Consider the following 21,360-nt stretch of genomic DNA (forward strand, 5'->3'; position numbering starts at 1 on the left):
TGAAACGCAGACGGCGTGCGCTTGGCGAGTTACAGGTCAGACCTACAGGGCCACTCTGGGACCGGCCTTAGGGTACCTCAGACATGATACTCTGGCGGTTAAAACTTTACATGTTACACCAAGCTGACATCGCAGCAGGTGGTGATGCCCAAATGGCTTACAATAATGGTGAAACCTTTTTCTTTGGCTTAAATTTTTCAAGAAGCATGAAGCGAGCGGTTGGACTAAATTTTAAAAAAGTGCCCAAAGCCTCCCCGCTCTTCCCTAACCCTGAACACCGACTACTGCGGCATGTCAGGTAAGCACTTAATCCTCCACGGTAGTATAAAACGTATAGATTTAACCCTATCCGTACGCCCTTGGGGCATTTTGTTCCCCCCGGGGTTTCATTCTTCCCCTTTTAGACTACTTCTAGTACGAAGATATCTTTGAAACTGTCAGTATTTCTCAACAGATCATTTTGACAGACTGCTATCTCACTATTGCCGAACGACTCCAGTAAGTTATACTTGGAACCGGTTTTCCAGAGCTTACAGGCAGTGTACAGCCGTTTGTATAAAGAAAAGTATGAGTAGGGGGGGGGGGGGATAACTTTCTACGTTCAAGTTTAAAGAGGAGATCAATGTTATGAACCTGTCATTGTTCCACCCTCGAAAAGATAGGTGTGATCTTTGTGTGGGCTTTGAGGAGGGGAATGTGGAAGAGTGGGCATACAAAAAAGACAGCAGACAAAAAAAAAATGCATGGGCAGCCCCAAAATCAAATACATAAAAATGGACCAGCAATCAGTTCTGCTATATCCACACACCAATGCTTCTGCTTTGTACTACAAGACGAAATTGAATGTACACACTTTCAGAGTATAGGAACTAGAGAGCAAGGACTGTGTATGTTATGTCTCAAATGAATGCGAAGGTGCTCTGACTGCAAATAAATTTGCTCCTTGTGCAGCTGATTTTTTGTCATCTGATTTGACTCCAGATCACTATATTCAGATGGATGTGGTTGTATCAGAACTGCAAAGTCACAATGAGTTCTGCACTGTTACATTTCAGCTCTGTCAATGGTAAAACTGTAACATTAAAATTCCTAGAGAAGGGCTATACACAGTGGGAGGTGGACAGTGCTCACAGCACACTTACTACCCAGCTGATTATGTCAGGCTAATGGGAGAAAGTAGGAAAGTGAAGCCATAAATGTAGTCAAGTATTTAACTCATTGTATCTATTCTGATTTCATCAAACTAACCAACTAGAGTTTACACACCAGATGGTCAAATTAAATACAAACTGAGATTTGATGATGACTGGTCAAATCTGCCTTTGAAGCGCGGCGAGTCCACAGACATTCTCCATAAAGACATGAAGGGACTGCCTCTGTACCAGGGTAGAAAGTTTAATTCGTCCATAGATAACTTTAATAACACATGCAAGAAATGAAGTCTGTTGTGTCATCTGACTACCACAAGTTCTATGACAATCTAGAATTGAGTACGCCACCAGTGCGCAAGTTAAAACCCGCGGTTAAGTCTAATTTGATATGACGTGTATTGTGTTTTGGTTTATGAAGTTTATTTTTAGCTAACCAGAGCTTTAGCTTCATTGGGTAGAGAATTGTAAAGCCTCATAATGATGCTTGGACAAGAGGATAATTCATTCCTGTTGACACTGGATGCTGCTATGGCATACCTCATCTTGATGACTTTCTATGTAAAATGTGTTATTTAATTAGGCCATACATTAGGTGGGGATGCATTATATGAGGTTTAGTTGAGCTTTAAAAAAACCCATATTACTTCTAGAGTCTTCCAAACAAGTTTAACCATGTTTTTAGAGTTACAAGCATTTCAGTTTCTTTTACTGGAGAACTGATAGGTCGCTTTTCAATCTTGCTCGACTTCGAGCCAAGACCAAAATCAACAAACCAAACAACAATACGAGACCTTTTCTTTGCAGGTGATGCTGCTGTTGTCGCTCATAATGAATGAACTCTACAAATAATCCTGTGTTTAAGAAGTTTGAGATGGCTGGGCCATGTCAAGAGAATGGACGACAACCGGATTCCGAAGCAATTTCCCTATGGACAACTTGCCCATGGAAAGAGACCAAGAGGAAGGTCAAAACTGAGGTACAAAGACATCTGCAAAAACAGATTATCTAAGCTTGGAGTAGATGTCAGCATCTGTGAAGAAATAATCGAGGATAGAAAAACATGGAGGAAAATGATAAATGAAAAAACTATTATGCTGGTGACTAGAGAGCAAGCACTGCTACAGAATCTGCACTTCAAACAGGAAAAATTAGCCATAAAAGAAGCTCCATGAAGACAATTCGTATACGGAAATTCTTCTCTGCCCCCCCCCTCTCTCCCTCTCTCTCTCTCTCTCTCTCTCTCTCTCTCTCTCTCTCTCTCTCTCTCTCTCTCTCTCTCTCTCTCTCTCTCTCTCTTTCTCTCTCTCTCTCTCTTTCTCTCTCTCTCTCTTTCTCTCTCTATCTCTGTCTCTCTCTCTTTCAGACCCCTCCCCCCCTCTCTCTCTCTCTCTCTCTCTCTCTCTCTCTCTCTCTCTCTCTCTCTCTCTCTCAGTCTCTCCCCGTTCTCTCTTTCTCAATCTCTCTCTCTCACACACACTCTCTCTCTCCCTCTTCTAGCTAGACAAGTAACCAACCCTTCTCACAATTTCCTTGAGAATGGAGGATCAAATAGTAGCTTTATAGTAAAAAACTTAACGACGCACTTAATGTGTGGACAAGCCCATTGCCTAATTAGAATTATGTGGAAATAAAGTGCGACGTTCAGTTGTATGTATAATAACAGTAATATTGTTAGATTCTACATCCACAGTACTATTTAGTACTAATTAGAACTTTTATAGTAGACTTCCTATTGGACTGACTGCAGGTGTAGTCATTTCGAGTTGTTCGGTAACACTAACGTGTCACGATGACCGAGTTAGACGTAACGAAGCGTGTGGCGTCCCCGCCGGGTTGAAGAATTCTAAACGAACAATAATTCATTCGTCGACACTTGGACGCTTAGATATCCAAAACTGAGCGGTCTATCCGTATAACTCTGGTTTGGGACTTAAAATAATAAAATTTCGGCAATTTTGTTTCAAATACTTAAAAGTAGAGTCATTTATTCCAGTCTAGCGCATTTAAAGACAGTAAATCCCCATAAGAGCCTTTGAATTCAGTTTTTCGTCTGTCCTGCAAAATTTACGAAATCGGAGTTGGACTGTTAGAATTCTCGGCCGACGATCCAACATACAATTTTTTAGTATCACATCTTCTCTTCATTCTGAGAAAATTTAGTGAAGATTGGAAGAAAAATAGTGGAGTTATTTTTAAAAAGTGTAGGCCTACAGAAAAATAGCGTTTTGAGAAAACGAGCAATAAAGGAAAATAAAGATTGCCCGGTATGGGAAGAAATAAGATTTTAGGTGGTTTTAATGCTATGACACAGTTGTAAGAGAGGCTGAAGAAGCTAAAAATGCCTAAAACTCAAAATTCATATTTTTTTAGCCTAATCGGGATTTTGGCGCTTTACAACTATTATTACCCCAGCAGACCCTCAGAGAACACTCAGAAATATTCCCAGCTTCCGAGGAAGCATACAGTGCAAGCTGCGGATTTCACGCGCTCAAACACTATCAAACTGATAAGATCGTTCACTGTCTATAGCCGGGTACCCATTTCCACCCGGGTGAAGTGAGGAAAATTTATGCAAAGTGCCTTTCCCAAGGACACAACGTCGGGCCCCTGACGGGATTCGAACCCACGTCATAACGCTTGCGAGTCCGAGAGCCTAACCACTAGGCCACCGACGCCACGTATATGTGAGGTTTGCTGACAAAATGAGTTACTTCTCGCAATCCACAAATCGATATATCGGCCGAAAATCGACCCTAGCGTCCAATTTGTAAAATTTTCTATTGATGCCATTTAAATGATATTATAACATCATCATCATCATCAGTGCCTTTCACCCCTGGCAGGGTATAGGCCACATACAAGCTCCCTTCATTTATCTCTCTCCTGTGCCATCCTTCCTAGCTCGTTCCAAGAGTGCTTCATCTCTCTCATGTCCCTTTCCACACATGTCCTCCATGCTTCCCGTGGCTTACCCCTGCCTCGTGCTCCCTGTAGGTTCCATTGCAGAATATATATGGACCACGTATTCCTGAAATGTCCCGCCAACTATCATGCCAAAACACGTCTGCTGGGACATTTCAGTGACCCACGTTCAACACTTTTTAAGGACCCCGAGCGAGTACAAGTAATAATATAATAAATAGCTTTTGTACAGCGCATATCCCCGCTCAACAGCAAGCTCTAAGCGCTTTACACTTTATTATTATTATTATTATTATTATTATTATTATTATTATTATTATTATTATTATTATTATTACCCCAGCAGACCATAGAACACTCCGAAACATTCTCAGCTTCCCGGGAAGCATACAGTGCAAGCAACTGCTTAAGCGCTCAAACACTAACAAACTGACAAGATCTTTCTCTGCCTATAGCCGGCTACCCATTTCCACCTGGGTGAAGTGAGGAAAATTCGTGTAAAGTGCCTTTCCCAAGGACACAACGTCGGGCCCCTGACGGGATTCCAACCCACGACCTTACGGTTGCGAGTCCGAGAGCCTAACCACTAGGCCACTGAAGCCACAAGTATTGAGTTCCAGCGTGCTGTCGGCATCGCTGGCCGCTTATGTCGCCACATTACCAGACGGGAGAGAGAGAGAGAGAGAGAGAGAGAGAGAGAGAGAGAGAGAGAGAGAGAGATTTTTCCCTTTGCCTCATGGGAGCCAAAAGTGGAAAACCTAACGCAACGTCGAACCCTTCGTCCTTGGCAAAGAGTGTCATTGAGTCGGAATTTGAGCGGAAAATTACCTGAGCGGTGTGGAAAACACAGTCCTGTCTTCACGTCGCACGTATCTATTGGCGGCTCACACTCGCACTGTTTGTCGCAGTTTGAACCCCACTTTCCGTCCGGGCACACTGTCTGGTTGCAAAAAGGCAATACTCTGAAAGGGACGGGGCATTCTTCAGACATGCACCTGCCATCCGTCCTAGAGCATGGAACGCCCCCGCCGCACAGGAGAGAACATGGCTTCCGGCACTTCGGTCCGTACATTCCTGGCCAACAATCAGAGGTCTCACAGGTTCGTCCATACATTTGGTCTTCACAGCCGTAGTAGCAGTCCCCAGTGGTCACATTGCACTGGTCCCCGTACTTACAGAAACAGAACTGCTTGCAAAAAGGACCAAACCGGTTCACAGGGCACGCAGTTTCGTTGCAGGCCGCTCCTCGCCAGTTTTCTTGACATCCGTTTGGGCAGTTTCCGGTGACGAGGTCACATGGCTCTTTGTCCTTACAACGACACTGGTACTCGCAGGAAGGGCCGTATCTGTCGTAGCGACAAGGGGAGTAATCACAATGTCCGGTAGCGTACAGCTTGAGGCAGTCTTTGGGACAGGAGCACGACAGTTTCCCCCCGGGACATATACACAGAGTGTCCTCACAATCCTTATACTCTCCTGTTATGTTAAGGTATGTTTCGCAAAAACCGTATAATGGGTCGCCTGAATCGCAAGGAAACATTAGTAAGCAATTCTTGTCTGCTGCGCTTGGTGTGGAATAGGTAATGCATTTTGAGTTCATTTTAAGAGTTACAGTAAGACTGCACCAAGGCGTAGGGAATTCCATGTTGTCCACTCGTGTACCATTGACGTATCGGTGCAGGTTATACTCTGTATTGGCTTGTGCGTTGAGAAAGACAAGAGTATCCAACGGATCCAGGGAGTTAGAAATCAACTTCATAACTGCAAATTCTTGTCGTGTATTCATAGCAGCAAGCCAACCATCATATTTTCTACACGAAGATTCACAAATTGAATAAGAGCCTTTCACAAATGAACGGAACATATATTTTTCCACAATGGTCCTATTGTTAGATTCCTCACATATAATCTGGCAGCTGCACTGAGTTGTAAACACGATACTCAATAGGCTTATATAGAGTACTCGTTGTGAAGGGTATGGTGTCCTAAATCTGGGCATTACCAAGTCTTACTCTGAAAAGCTTCGATGGTTGAATGTACATCTTGATTTATTATTTTGGGAGGACTTCCCCTATTTTATGTAATTCGATTTCAGGTTGAAAGGCAGCTGGATCGGAAAAGAAAAGAAAATTAGGTTGAAAGACTAAGGGAAGCTGGTGTCTTCCTGAGGGTCGGGGAGAGACAGCAACTGCGTGGAAAAGCCAGACGAATATCCAACCAACAGAAATGATACCTGGCACGATCAGCAAGCAGACCCTTTCATGGATCCTGGAATAGGAGGGAGGAGCAGCTATGGCATTGTGCCGCCTGCACTGATCCTTATTCTCCAACCAAGTAAGTGAAAAAGTAATTTCAGTTTCTTGCTAAAGCCTTATTTGCTCAAAACAGCTGGCATCGCCTTTGGTGATATGAGAGGCCTCCGCAGACAATAGGCTAGTAAAGCAGAACATCCGTTCGGTATGGGACATTTCGTTAGGCGGGTCGGAAAAGTGGAGGGGGGGGGGGAGTGCGCAATTATTTGAGTCTCTGGTGACACCGGTGTGCAAATGTTTGATGCGCTAGGCCTACCTCATAATTACAAAGTTCTAGTTCTATCAGACATGTTCAGCAGTTTGGAGTCACTATCATAGGGCTATGAGATCAGAAAACAAAATGTATTCTCTATCCGCTCTTTCAAAATGGTTGTTGTGGACTGGGGTACATGTGGACTGCCTGCACACCCTGAGAAGAGGCCATTCAAGTTGAGGATAGGAAGGTAGAAGGTGTTTTCAAGAAGACTGGAAAGAACTAACTGCCCCGCGGCCGTGTAGTTCCGGTAAGGCTGCCGTTGCCCATTCCTCGCCACCAATGGCTACTGGCTTTAGTTGTCTACTCTTGCATGAGGTTTCAGCCTAGTGGGAAAACCATTGGATCGTCACGTCCTGGGTCGTTGTGTCTTTACTAAGAGGTCCACGGCCAGAAAGGAAGTCAGGCATTCCGCTCGGTACGTCCCTTGCACCCAGACACTCTCAAACTGGCTGGTACCTTCTCATCCACAGAGGGTGTGTTGATAAAGAGCAGTAGAAGTGGTAGGCAGATTACACACCCATTCAAGGGAGAGTAGGGGTGTGTCGTTAGTGGGGGGGCATAGCCAGCGTCTACCACGCATCGGTGGGTTCTGCCTCCTGCACCTTATGGGGCCACACCTGCTCCCAATCCCCCCTCTGAGCTGACGTCATTTGTGACCGGTCTCCACTCAGGGTCCCTTTATACGAACAGTTCATTCATCGACAAACTGACAGTTTAACCGACGGACACTAGATCTGAGTCATCTTTAAACTGACAGCTTGTCGACGATTGAATTTCCATTTAGACGTTAAGGGTTTTTTTTATCCTTAAAGTGTCAGTCCTTGACAAAACACACAAAACAACCCCCCCACCCCCCCCCCCCCCAAAAATAAATAAATAAATAAATAAATAAATAAATAAATAAATAAATAAATAAAATAAATAAATAAATAAATAAATACTTTTTTAAAAAATAATAATAAATAACTTGGTAATCCGGCATTAAATTTTATGTTCCCTGGGTGATTTTCAGTAATTTTGGGACGTTGATCACAAAAAAAAAAAAAAATTATTTTTTATTTGACCAATATTTAAGAACATTTTGGAATGCATTTTCAACTCCGCCTGGGGCAACATCAAAGAAGCCGCTCCCTCGTCGTCATGCCTTCAGTTCGCCGGTCGGCAAATATCTAGATTCGCCAGATATCTGGTGGCTGGACTGAAGACTGAAAACCCTTCTTTTTTATAGTAGAGGGTTTTACGGCGCTCGCAACTGCATTAGGTCATATGAGCGCGCGGCACACACCTAATAATTTTAGTTGGTAGGAAATTTTGAATTTCGTCCAGGTGGCGGCCAAAGCCTACTGTTATCGATTTTAGACCACCAGGGGATCTTTAACGGGCGCAATTTGCACACGGGCCCTCCGAGATTTTTCGCCCTTGTCCGAGAAGGCTAGGTGTAGATTATTGTCATTATTATTCTATTAGTATTACTATTATTATTATTGTTATTATTATTATTGTTATTATTATTATTATTGTTATTATTATTATTATTATTATTATTATTATCATTATTACTATAATTATCGTTACTATTCTATTTTTATTGTTGCTATCGTTATTATTTTTAAAAAATATTATTATCATTGTTATTATCACTATTATTATATCATTACATGTATTATCATCACTATTATTATTATTATCATTATCACTATCATTATTAGTATCAGTATTATTATTATTATTATTATTATTATTATAAATTGTTATTATAACTATTACATGTATTAATATTATTATATCATTATTTTTATTATTATTATTATTATTATTATTAAGAAGAAGAAGAAGAAGAAGAAGAAGAAGAAGAAGAAGAAGAAGAAGAAGAAGAAGAAGAAGAAGAAGAAGAAGAAGAAGAAGAAGAAGAAGAAGAAGAAGAAGAAGAAGAAGAAGAAGAAGAAGAAGAAGAAGAAGAAGAAGAAGAAGAAGAAGAAAAAGAATGGGTGGGTGCTTGAGTGGGTATTGGTGTGGGTGGGGGGTTGGTGTGTCTGTGTGAGTTTGTTTGTGTGTCTGTGTGTGTGCATCCGTGTGTGTGTGTGTGTGTGTGTGTGTGTGTGTGTGTGTGTGTGTGTGTGTGTGTGTGTGTGTCGAGGACGGCAGAGGGGGTAAAGAGGAAAAATGAATGGGGTTGGGGTCAGTGTGAGATGAGTGGTAAGAGAAGCAATGCCATATCCCTTCATTTGAGTGCAGTCAGTAACAAAAGATAAATAGAAAAACTGTAGATAGATGAGGTTAGAAAACAAACGACTTATGTGTGACTTCAGCGCCGTTTGAATAAGTCAATGTACAGATCGTGCCAGAAACGAAACGTGTTTTAATTATTATAATGTATGAAAGCATGCTTTGTAATAATATACTTTCCCCACTAAGGCATAATCATTCTTTGTAATTCTGTGTATTAGATGTAAAGTCTACATTTTGCTTACCAATGTATAGTCTTTAACTTTAATGATCTTAAATCAACGATATTTAGTCTGAATTCTAAAGGTTCTGAGATACGCTGAGGCCAGCCCTATATTAACATTTCACAAGCCGATTTATGAACTTCTTTAATAGTATTCCTATTCTGTTATAGTCAAAGCCGTCGAAAGAAATTAGGTAGTTACGACCAATAAACCTTGTTTAATAATTACAAAATGTTGTAAAACATAATTCTCTTAAATTGCTGTACTGGCCTGTTTTCAATATGATTGCCCTTAACTATAACGGATTTTTTAAAAAGCACTATTAGAGATAATCAAATTCCACATGACCAACATTTCTTAAATATTTTTTTAAACAGGTTTGTCATTTGCGTTCTCCTTTTTTAACAATTCTTCTAAAACCAACAATGAACGTAATCAGAAGATAAGAAGAGTGGATTTTGTTGCTTCGTTGTTGCTTGTTTTTATTTTTGTTTGGTTTTTTATATGTTAGTAAAGTATGTTAGTCTCCAGATTTTTTAGGGCGAATATCTTTTTCTTTTTCAAAGTGGGCCTGAAAACGAAGCCTGCATAAAATCTAAGTTTAATTTTTTATACTTTTGTGTTTGGTGACGCATGCTCAGTATCAGAGGTTGACAAATGCAACTACGAAAGCCTGAAATTTGAAGAACACTTCGTCGGTGCGATCTCTATATATAAATACACCGTTTGCCAGGAGTAACCAACAAACATTTCCCCATGGACTCTTCATCGGAGCTCAAGATCCGCGCAGAGGTATGTACATCGGGTCGGGGCAGAGAAACACAGGGAACTGGTGTCAACAATTTACTTCTTGTTTAAAAAAAAGAAGACTAACGAACACATCTGACTGATCAAAGAATAGAATATAAAAATCTTCTATGGACTGACATAGTGTTGTAGTTGTTTCCCTTTTTATATAAGAAGAGACGCCCCTTAATAGTTTTATTCAGCGTTTTTGCAGAATCCCCCCCCCCCCCCCTTTTTCTTTCTTTAATTCCTTTTTTCTTTTCCCCTCCCCCCCCCCCCCCCCCCCCGAAAAAAAGAAAATATTTCTCCAGGCAAGTTTCGTTTCATACATATGAAATATGAAACCCATACCAATTCGTTCATTCCTCTGTGAATTAATCGTCGCGCTCATACCGGAGTGTCTTCATAATACAATGTATAAATATTCTGCTTGCCAGATTGTTTGAGAACATAGATGTACTCATGTGTGTCTGATTGTTTATTCGATCGTCTCATTAAGGTAAATATGTATATAAGCAGATGTTAGTGGGTGTGTGCATGTGCGTGTATGTTTGTGTGTGTGTGTGTGTGTGTGTGTGTATGTGTGTGTATGTGTATGTGTGTGTGTGTGTGTGTGTGTGTGTGTGTGTGTGTGTGTGTGTGTGTGTGATCTGTACATTGCACAACATCGCTATAATTTCTTATTTATTGCAGATATCAAAATGAAAGCTGTGGCACTTCTGATGGTTATTGCTCATGTGGCACTTGGGGATAGTCCCGACCCCACCAAAGTTTGCGTGCCGGACCAACTCAGCGCAACAGAATTCAATCTGATGGATGCTGTGAGTTTTCATTTGTAGTAACGAACTCGTTGCGTTGTCACCCTGTGAACTCTGCGTACAATGCCTGTTCCTTGTGAAACCAAACGTAGTATTGTCACTTATTTTTAACAGTGAATATATAATGTTTTGTTATTTGGAAGTACAATTTCTCTCGTTAAGACAACGGTCTCCGCCGACTACGCTTTAAGATATTTAAATGTTCTATTTCTTTCTCCACAGTTTTTGCAAACGTGACATTAGACTTATCAAAAGAGAGATAGACTTGAAAATGGAGTTAGGACTGTTGTTGACTATGCAAACGTAAGTACTTCGTCGTGAAACCTTCTTGGTGGTATTTTTCTAAAAATTGATATATTAATCATTTCCTTTCTCTGAAACTTAATGAAATCTTATTATTTGGTGGCTTTTTGTGAAATTAAATAAATCTTAACTTTTTTTTTTCATTATACCAAACGAAAAAGGAGAGGAAAGGCCATTTTGTGTCCGATGCAATTCGACATAACGATACGACACACCCTTAGAGGATTCCTGACTTAACAGAAACACGAAGGAAATATCTTTAGAGAACTTCTCTAAAAAATCTATTATCCACAGTTAATATTAACAAAAAACTTGATTTATTCATAAACACCATGGGTCTGAAAAATGTAGATAAATTACAAATGTGAGGCACTGATTTTAACAAATGAATTTTATCGTGACTTTAACAACTTCAAGCTGTGCAGTGAACGTCCATAAAAATAATATACTAACTCAATTCCCATATCTTCATATGACTTCATGCAATTGCAAGAGCCGTAAAACTCTTACTAATACACAACAAATATGTACTCTGTGAATGGTTCACGAATTGTGATCGGTTAATTGGATTCTTTTTTCATTGGTTTTTAAGCGTTTGCACAAACAGCCGCTGGGGTATAATAGTCAGGCCCTTTAAGTCTACACATTGTTTATTCTCTAAATATGTTTTTTTTTTTAAAGAAGGGCTTTAGTTTGGTTTTGAAAAAGATATAGGGGAGGGGGGGGGGCTTTGTCGTTGTCGATTTTTTTAGTGTTTTAATTTTTCGAGCTGCTCCTTCCAGCACCAGAGCAAAAGTACAAAAAACAAGTAAAACCTTAAAGCAATGAAAACAGCAACAGAAACAGAAACTAATAACTGTTAAAACAATAATCAAAGCCCAAGAATGGAGAGATATTTTTTAGAAGGTTACGGTGTCCTAACCCAAAATTGCTCTTGAAATACTGATGTACTATAAATTCCCATGACTTGTTTAGACAAGCAGAAAACTCAAGCTGTGCATCGAGACATTAACTGAGTCTGGCGTTATATTATTCTTTAAGTTGCTCTGCTTCACAAAAGATAAACAATGTGAAGCTGAAAATAGTATGACCGCAAATTATAGAAAGAACTTTTGCCTTAAATATGAAGTCTTCCCAGACTTGAAATTTTCACCCAGTTGGATACAAAGAAACCTGTTGGTACTGTCAATTTCGAATCTTGTTAACCATTTATGACTCATATGGTTAAAGTGAGGAATTTCATTTTGTTTCTTTATAAGTGTCGCAGTTGTTCCGTTATCTTGAGTTTAGTTGGTCGACCATCCTTCTTGTTCCTTTATGTCACAGCACTGTTTCTATGTTGCGGATTGCGTGTGCACAGTTGTAACAACCCTCCCTAAATACACGTAGGTGTTTTTACTCCTTCATCGATTTAATTTAGATCATTTAGTACGTAGCTTCGACCCTACCGGTCACGGCCAACCTGAACTGATAAGGATACAATATTCCAGCAGGAAGCCCGATATATTTGGAAAATATCATCCCCTTATGGGAATCATACTCGTGTCTTCTGCGTCGATCCGACGTTGAAATGCCTGACCACTACTCCACAAATGCAGAAAATCCCCTTAAAACCGTTTTCCCCCAGCCTAAAAAAGGTGCCAAGGAAATGAAACCCGTGACGTGACTAATAATGAAATTTTACAATGAAATCTGTTTCGAGTCTACATGAGTTTGGACTATGCAGCAGAAACTCCTGGTTCCAGTCCTTGACTGATAAGTACTGAACTCAAGTAGTCTTGTGCAAACTTTAAGACCCTCAACCGCTGAACACGTATGACATACTTTAATGAAGACAATTACAATAAAAAGACATATTATGATCTATTTCCTGGATCGCCACTGCTCAAGTCATATGTTATTGACAGCACAGGCTGCACATCAAGCCCAGCTTCTCCATCGCAACTGTTCTTCCAATGCACCCCAGGTACTGTTCCAACAGACCTACTTACATATCTTAATAGAAACATATTACTACATGGAATTGATTGTATAACGCAAATTCCCGCTAACAGCAAGCTCTATCCATTTCATAATCTACGATATTACATAATAATATTACCCAAGAAGACCTGCTGACATTCTAAAACAATTTCAGCTGCCTCATGAGTATAGAGTGCAAGCTGTCGTTTTACAAGCGATAAAAACAATGACAAACTGGCAAGATCTATCACTGTCTATGGCTTGTACCTATTCACACCTGGTTAAAGTAAGGAGTGTTTGCGTAAATTTTCTTTAACTTACACTAGAAGTAGTAGTACGAGGGGGTGGAGGATCAAGAAGTCTTTGGTCTTAATGTGAAGGAATAAAGATAGAGTTTTGTAACCTGGCCCACATACTTTCATTTCTCTACATAGTGACCATGCAGAGTAACATATTTCTGCCTCCTCTCTTTGACCTTCAAAAGTTCCTCAGAAAAAAGGGACCCAGAATGGGCCCCTAATCGGTCTTCCACAGCTTCAATGGCGTCCTCGTTGTCATGGAAACGACATCCTTTCAGTGATGTTTTTTCGATTAGGAAACAGAAAAAAGTCTGAAGGGGCTAGGTCTAGTGAGTAAGCTGAGTATGGCAGGATTTCAAAGCTGCACTGTTTTGCTGTCTGCACCGCTTGTTGTGCCATGTGCGCAGGGGCATTGTTGTGCAGTTGGAGGACCCCATTACGGAGTTTTCCACGCCCTTTTTCTCACCATTTCGGACCAAAATGTATCAGCAAACCTGAACAGTAGCTCCCTGTGACTGTTTTTCAATTTTCCAGGTAGTCAGTCATGATGATACCTTCACAATCTCAGAAACACGACAGCACGACCTTTCCACTTGACAGTGGTACCTTTGCCTTCTTTGCTGAGGGATAAGAAGAGGTTTTCCATTGCATGGAGGACATTTTTTTGTTCTGGATAAAAATGTTAAATTCATGTTTCATCCGTAGTCACCATGTTTTTAAAGAAGTTTGTTTCATTGGTCTCAGTTCGAATTAAAGTTTGGCAGGGTTTAACCCTCTGCTTTCTTTGCTCACTTGTCAAAAGGCGGAGTACCCACCGTGCAGACAATTTATTCATGTTAAGATGGTCATGGAGAATCGTTTAAATTGACCCTACACTGATTTCCATTTCACTTGAGAGCTGTTTTACAGTTATGTCGGCCTTGTAAAATCAGTTTCTTCACTACGGATACACTCTCTTTAGTTAAAACAAAAGATGGGCACCCTTCACGATCTTCATCCATCACCGACATGAATTTAGATTTGAATTTTCTTACCCAAAATGTCACAATATTATAACGAGGACATTTGTCACCTTAAATATAGAAAATTTCCTGAAAAATGTCCGAAGGGGATTGTTCTTGTAGGTGTAAAACTTGATAACTGAGCGATATTAAACAGGCTCCATTGCACAGCTTCAGCAAAGAAAAACCAAACGTTTTTGTGATGGTTTCATTGAACACACTGACTAGTGCCTTATCATTGTCGGATTGTCCCGAAATTTTGCGTGATCGCGTGTTCCAAAGAAACTGATTAAAGGCTGGCGAAATGTCACTACTCTACCATATTTCTTCCTTACCCAGACAAAGACTTATTGTACTCCCCTTGTAGTAGTAGTAGTAGTAGTAGTAGTAGTAGTAGTAGTAGTAGTAGTAGTAGTTGTTGTTGTTGTTGTTCTTGTCGAAGTAGATTGGAAGACAACATAGCAGAATGGGCAGGGACAAGTAAAGTAAGTAGTAGTAATAGTAGTAGTAATAGTAGTAGTAATAGTAGTAGCTTTTCATTATTAATATTATAATCTATCATTGCTATACTATTATTGATACTTTTTTGCCTCATACAGCTACGACAAAGTATGCCGGCCAGCTGACATTCGGCGTTGCGTCTCCAAAAAATGTGGACTTATGGTCACTTAACTTGGGGACCGTCAACCTCTCACTGCTTTTCGATACTACTCCAGGTGTCGGCTCCTACCCCGTGCTCAGAAAACTCTACAGTAAGTAAATTAAAGCCTTAGGATTTTTTCCCACAATGTTCCGCTCACAGTGGGCAGCTTCTAACTTCAACGTGTGTGTAGCTGTGTGTTTTGGTTAGTAAAATTGTGAGTTTGTATATGTGTGCATGTGTGTGTGTCTGTGTGTGTGTGTGTATGTATGTGTGTGTGTGTGTGTGTGTGTGTGTGTGTGTGTCTGTGTGTACGTGAGAATCGCAATGAACTGCTGTTCATGGCCTCCGGTACTTTAACCCAAGACTTTTACTTTCTACTAAGTTTGTACACACCCACACACAATATCGACCTGCACTCGACCTGTAAATATGTAATAGGAACAGTAATGTGTGATTGCAAAAAGTCATTGATAATGTACCAATGACACTATCCCATGCAGATTAAGTTTACAATCAGATACTATACAAAGCTGGACAGAGTTAGCACACAACAGTTTTCCATCATTATGTAATCAAACGTTGTTCATCTCACTTCTCAGTTTTCAGAACCATGTGGTAACAAAGTGGGGAAGTGTGTCAAATGCTAATTATAGAAATTGGTGTCTAGTTGGGGTGACGGTGGATAAGGGGTGGGAAGGGAGGGGGTAGGCCCATTGTTTTCGGCCCAGACTATGACAGTCGAGAGCCTATCGCTCCTCGTTATAATTCTCCTTATATATTATCTTCACTAGACGATTTCTCTTTTCGCCGGCTAGACTCATATGGGCCAGGTACGTTATTAGTGGGGAGAAAGCGGTGAATAGTTCAGAATAGTCACCAAACAGGAACTATAGGTGGCTAAAAATTCAATAAACAAAAAAGATTAGTACCATGCTGACAACAAATGTTGTGATGATAGTAGAGAAAGGCTGAATGTTAAGTACATGTATTGAGCTGAGAAAATATTTCATGTGTCTGTGCTGCTCAAGACGGTCTCATTACTGATTTTGTAAGCAACACGGATGCCAATTTGGCAATCAAGGGATGCTATATTCGCTCTTAGGGCAGTCGATGGATTTGCCCAGAGGACTGACTTCATCGCTGTACCCGCCGTGTTCGTTTGTCCTCGTACGAAGTTCCGCGACGTGACGGCTTGACGTGAGACGATTTAAAGTTACGAGCCGGTGCGATAAGCAAAGGTGAAGGAATGAGGCTCTGTCGCGACAAAACAGCAGTGAATCCCACCTGTCTATTTGAACGCCTGCAAATCGGCAAGGTGCTTTTTCAATGGTGATACATGTTTATTCGGATTTACTTAAAACTGAATGAAAATCATCATCAGCAATAAATCTCTTGTCAATAGTAGAGCTGACAAAAATTTGACCAGCACCGAACATACCGCCCCTGGCGGTGGTCGTGGTAGTAGTAGTGGTAGTAGTAGTAGTAGTAGTAGTAGTGGTAGTAGTAGTGGTAGTAGTAGTGTTCGTAGTAGTAGTAGTAGTTCGGCCTACTACCTCTTACTTATACAACTGTTACTTCTATCACCATCACCACAACTCCCACTTAGGACTAAGACTAACCATGGTTTGCTTGTTTTTTCCTATTTCTCCCAGCTTAAGTTAATAGGACGAGACTGGACCTCTTTGTTAACCCGTCACTGGGCATCCCAGTCCCAGACCCAAGCATCTTCAACGTCCCATCATGCTGCTAATTCCAAAGATGTTATAATATTTGTAAATCATGTTTGTGCACGTACTGAGGGCAAATAAATGAACATGTATTGTAAACGTATTCAGAGAGGAAGTATAGGTTTGTTTTTTGTTGTTGTTTTTGTTTGTTTGTTTGTTTGTTTGTTTGTTTGGGGGTGGGATTTTTCTTATGTGTGAGGGTGTTTGTGTGTGTGTGTGTGTATGTGTGTGTGTGTGTGTGTGTGTGTGAGAGTGTGTGTGTGTTTGTGTGTGTGTGTGTGTTTGTGTGTGTGTGTGTGTGTGTGTGAGTGTGTGTGTGTGTGTGTGTGTGTGTGTGTGTGTGAGTGTGTGTGTGTGTGTGTGTGTGTGTGTGTGTGTGTGTGTGTGTGTGTGTGTGATTTTTGTTTTGCAGTTATTGGTTTTGTTTTACGTTGATTTTTTTTTGAAAGTTAAACGTCAACTGAAATGAAATGATAAACTAGTCAACAAAAGTTAAGGAACATTTGGAAAAAAGTGTATAACTTCGAAAGTAAACTTCAACACGAAATGAAATCTGGTACACATTTAAATAAACATGTGTATAACAAATAACAAAAAAGAAAATTAAGTTATTCCATTTTAACTTGGTTGAAAAGTTCATTGAGTTTGGTAGGGGTTAAAATCCCAAATCCCAAAATTGTCAAGTGGTTTCGAAGTTATGTTTACTTCTGACTACAACAAAAACAAAACAGTTCCGATGATTTCAATAATGAGTATGCCCACCACGATTGTTCAGGCACTTGGTACACCGGCTCCTCATCGAGTTCATGAGGTTGGTGAACACTCTCTGAGGCATCGCCTGCCACTCTGCCTGCAGCATCTGAAACAGTTGCTGCGCGTCTCCTGGAGGGGGTAGTTGTCCCTGACTCGACGTTGCAGCTCATCCCAGAGGTTTTCTATGGGATTCAAGTCCGGACTGCAGGCCGGCCAGTCTATTCGGTTGATGCCAGCCTGCTGCATGAAGTTTTGGACAAGCAACGCTCTATGAGGTCGGGCGTTGTCATCCTGGTACATCGCGTGTGGCCCCATCTGCTGCAGAGTAGGTAGTGCTAATGGGCGGAGTATCTCATCTCTGGTAACGTATTGCAGTGAGATTCCCTTGCACATGGTACAGAGGTGTTCTGTGGTTCAGACTGAATGCACCCCATACCATCACGGAACCACCACCAAAAGGCACCACTTCTCTGACGGTTGCATCGAGGAGCCGCTCTCCGGGTCGCCTTCAAACCCTGATACGACCGTCATTGTGATGCAAAGATAACCGGGACTCGTCGATGAAGAGAACGTTTGCCCACTGTTGACGTGTCCATCTTACATGGCGCCGGCAAAAGGCAAGACGAGCAGCACTGTGTGCTGGGGTGAGACGCTGACGGACTGCTGGTCGACGTGCATTAAGTCCGAACTCATGAAGACGTCTTCGTACTGTCTGACAACTAATGTTAACACGAGTTGCCGCTCTCAGCCGTGTCTGAATGCGATTTGCAGGAGCGGATCTCGACTGCAGAGCTTGTCTATGAATGAATCGGTCTTCCCTTGCATTAGTGGCTCTAGATCAACCTGATCTGGGTCGCTCTTGGGCACTACCAGTGGCGTTGACACGCTGAATCAGCCGTGAAATGACAGAAACGGACACTCGATGACGTGCAGCAACTTGTCGGAGTGAAACACCATCTTGTACCCAAGCAATGGCTCGTCCTCTATTTACCTCAGACAATTTCTGTCGAGGAGGCATGTTTACGCTAAGCCCTACAGCTGCAGAATGGTGTATCCACAGGGCAAATGAGTGTGTGCAACTCACTCACGAGACATGAATCTTGCACGTGAAAACTGATTTTTGAGCGTTCGTCATTTTTCTTGACTGTAAGAGCGAGAGAATAAAAATCGACAATTTGAAAACATTGGGCCTTTTTGCCCCCTCCCCAGCTCAGCGCACAGGAGTCACTTGCATTTCAAACCCTGGTGTGTACAAGCCCATTAGTCACAGAGAAACATTTCACCAATATCTAGCTCAACTAGTAAAAGTAAAACCTCGAAAGAATGCATGCAAATTTATCACTGTTTTTACAGTGCGTTCCTTAACTTTTGTTGACTAGTTTAGTTAAAACTGAATTGATTTATTTTTCAACCGTGTTTGAAAGGGCCCTTGCTCTAATGATCCCCTGCTTTGATCTAGCCATGCTAGAAATTGATGTGGCACAGGGAGTTTATTTGACTGTCGTGGCGTTGTTGCTGTTTGATTTTCACTCGTGCTCGTCCCTGGGTTTTTTCTCCTCCTCCTCCTATTACTACTACTATTACTATTACTACCGCTACCGCTACTACTACTACTACTACTGCTACTGCTACTGCTACTACTACTACTATTACTACATGTATTACTATTGTAATTTTGAGGTACCAATTTGTCGGAGTCGTGCATCCAGCCAGCGACATGTGTATATTTTAGTGCCAAGCCAAAAACAAACAAAAAACCAACGGCCACACACTCATTTTCTCTACAGTTAAAACTGCATAGATTGCCATTTTACTTTCAGACAAAGCACGAACGTGGTACAATGCTGCTCCACACATCCACGTCTGTTACATTAAGGTCACTGCTGAATCACCGGGACCTGGTATTGTGGTGCGATGACCTAGGGTGGTATTGGAACAAGTATACTTCTGTTGATGAACTTGGGGGAACATTATTCAATTGGTTTTTTTCAAGAGCATTATCGTTGCGTGTAACCGGAGCTTTAGGCTGTTTACCCCAGAAGCTCTGAGCTGAGTCATGAAAAGTAGCGCGCAGGACACATTAAACATTTTCAGTTGGTAGGAAAGTTTGAATTTTGCCCGGGTGGCGGCCGAAGCCTACTGTTATCGATTTTGGACCACCAAGGGATCTTTAACGTGCGTAACATGCACACGGGACCTCCAAGATTTTTCGCCTTTGTCCGAGAAGGCTACGTAGATCTTTCCTACCAATAGATCAGGGGTGTGGCTGAAAGACAGCAGTAAGAAGGAGCCAAGGAGTAGCAGTAGAAAAGCTGAAGAAAGAACCAGGAGCCCAGAGGAGGGGGCAGGGGGGGGGAGGGGTGAGGGGGCGGAGGCAGAAAGTGGAGACGAAAGCAGACACCAGAACATTGTTAGAGAGCAGGAAATGATGTGAAAGGAGAACATTTTGGAGAAAAAAAATGTTCCATTAGTAACTAAATTCGAACCCGGGACCTACTGAATGAGAGGCGAACACCTTAACCTCTAGGCCACGAGAACCCCTGATGAGGCAGTACCCAACCAATACACCACAAACACTGAAAAGAGGAGATACTGTCTGTCCCCGAGGTTTTATGCACCCAGTATAATTTAGAAAAATTTGATCATTTTCAGCATAATTTCTGATTATTTTTCTTTATCATTCTTTGTTAAAATTAACAGAATCGCCTAACTTCACATTTTTTGGCTCATTTTGAATCATTTCAAGAATTTTTCTTGCATTAAACGATGGGGACAGTACTGTATCCCTAACACTAACATGAATGTCATACTCAGATGAGTTTTGTTTTAGTAGAAGTTTCACAGCACTCGCAACTGCATAAGGTCATATGAGCGCCAGAAGATTAGAGGAGTTACAAAAGAGTAACCAACATAAAAAAAGAAGTAGGGGAGATAAGGACGATAGATGTTTGAAAGAAAAGAAGAAGCAAACCGCACCAGAGCACCCGCCAACCACCCACAGATGAGTTTAGTATGAGAATATAACATTTAAAAAGTCAACCCTCATACATGTAGGCTACCATCCTTGATTATAATAATAATACAGTGGAACTCGGTTTCAACCAACTCGGATTCAACAAAACCTCCGATTCAACGAAAGGAGTTGGATTCCCCTACTTTTTTATTCATAAAAATCAATAAAAACAATTGGATTCAACAAGTACATAAAAAAAGATCAACTCATCCTTTTAGTTTTAGTTTTAGTCAAGTTTTTACGGCATTTGCAACTGCATAAGGTCATATGAGCGCCAAGGGGTGGATATCAAAAGTCCATACGGGGAATCAGGCTTACTCTGCTCACCTCTCTAACTTCAAGAGCACAAAGTCTGGTTCGACTATCAAGGCACCCCGGAAATAACGGGTCACAAGAGAGTGACAAACATACAAAAGAAGTAGAGGAAAAAATGACGATAGTAATGATTAGGAGAGAAAAAGCAGCTGTTCCCCGTATGCAGTTCAGGCACAGATATGAGCATGACATTGATGAATCAGACCATTTACAATTCTACTGAGCATAAGAGCATGTTAATGTCCCCCCTTAGGGAAAGGCCCAAAGAAACTTCAGTCAGTAGCACCGCCCCGGGGGGTACAACTCATCCGAAGTTCAACTTAACCTTTGGGACCTGCTGTAAAGAAGAGTAGATGCTCGCTCGCCTCCCCCCTCCCCGAGAAAACAACCAACTTAACCGACGGTCAACTCAAGCGAGTTCAACACAAGCAGAGTTGACAGTGCAGTGCAGCCTCTCAATAATGACCTTCGATATAACAACATCTTCTGTATATCGACATGGTTCCCAGGTCCCGATTTCTTCCTTTTATATATATATATATCAGGGATGCCACTCAACTTTGTCAAAAATAGGTCAAAATCCACGCACCACGGTCTCGCTAACAAATGAATATCAATTTGAAACCCAAAGGGTGTACATAGAGAGAAA

The 21,360-nt window shown here is 41.3% G+C and overlaps 1 protein-coding gene across 1 annotated transcript in view; it reads right to left on the reverse strand.

Moving 5' to 3' along the window:
* LOC101852437 (multiple epidermal growth factor-like domains protein 6) overlaps positions 1-6,490 on the reverse strand; it is a 31,544-nt gene extending 25,054 nt beyond the window's left edge. The window contains exon 1 of the mRNA XM_005109782.2: positions 4,902-6,490. Coding sequence (XP_005109839.1) covers positions 4,902-6,072 — 1,171 coding nt within the window. The 5' untranslated portion in view covers positions 6,073-6,490. The remainder of the gene's footprint in view (positions 1-4,901) is intronic.
* Between the last annotated feature and the right edge of the window lie 14,870 nt (positions 6,491-21,360).

This window comes from Aplysia californica, unplaced genomic scaffold (assembly GCF_000002075.1).
Source record: "Aplysia californica isolate F4 #8 unplaced genomic scaffold, AplCal3.0 scaffold00816, whole genome shotgun sequence".
NCBI lineage: Eukaryota > Metazoa > Mollusca > Gastropoda > Aplysiida > Aplysiidae > Aplysia > Aplysia californica.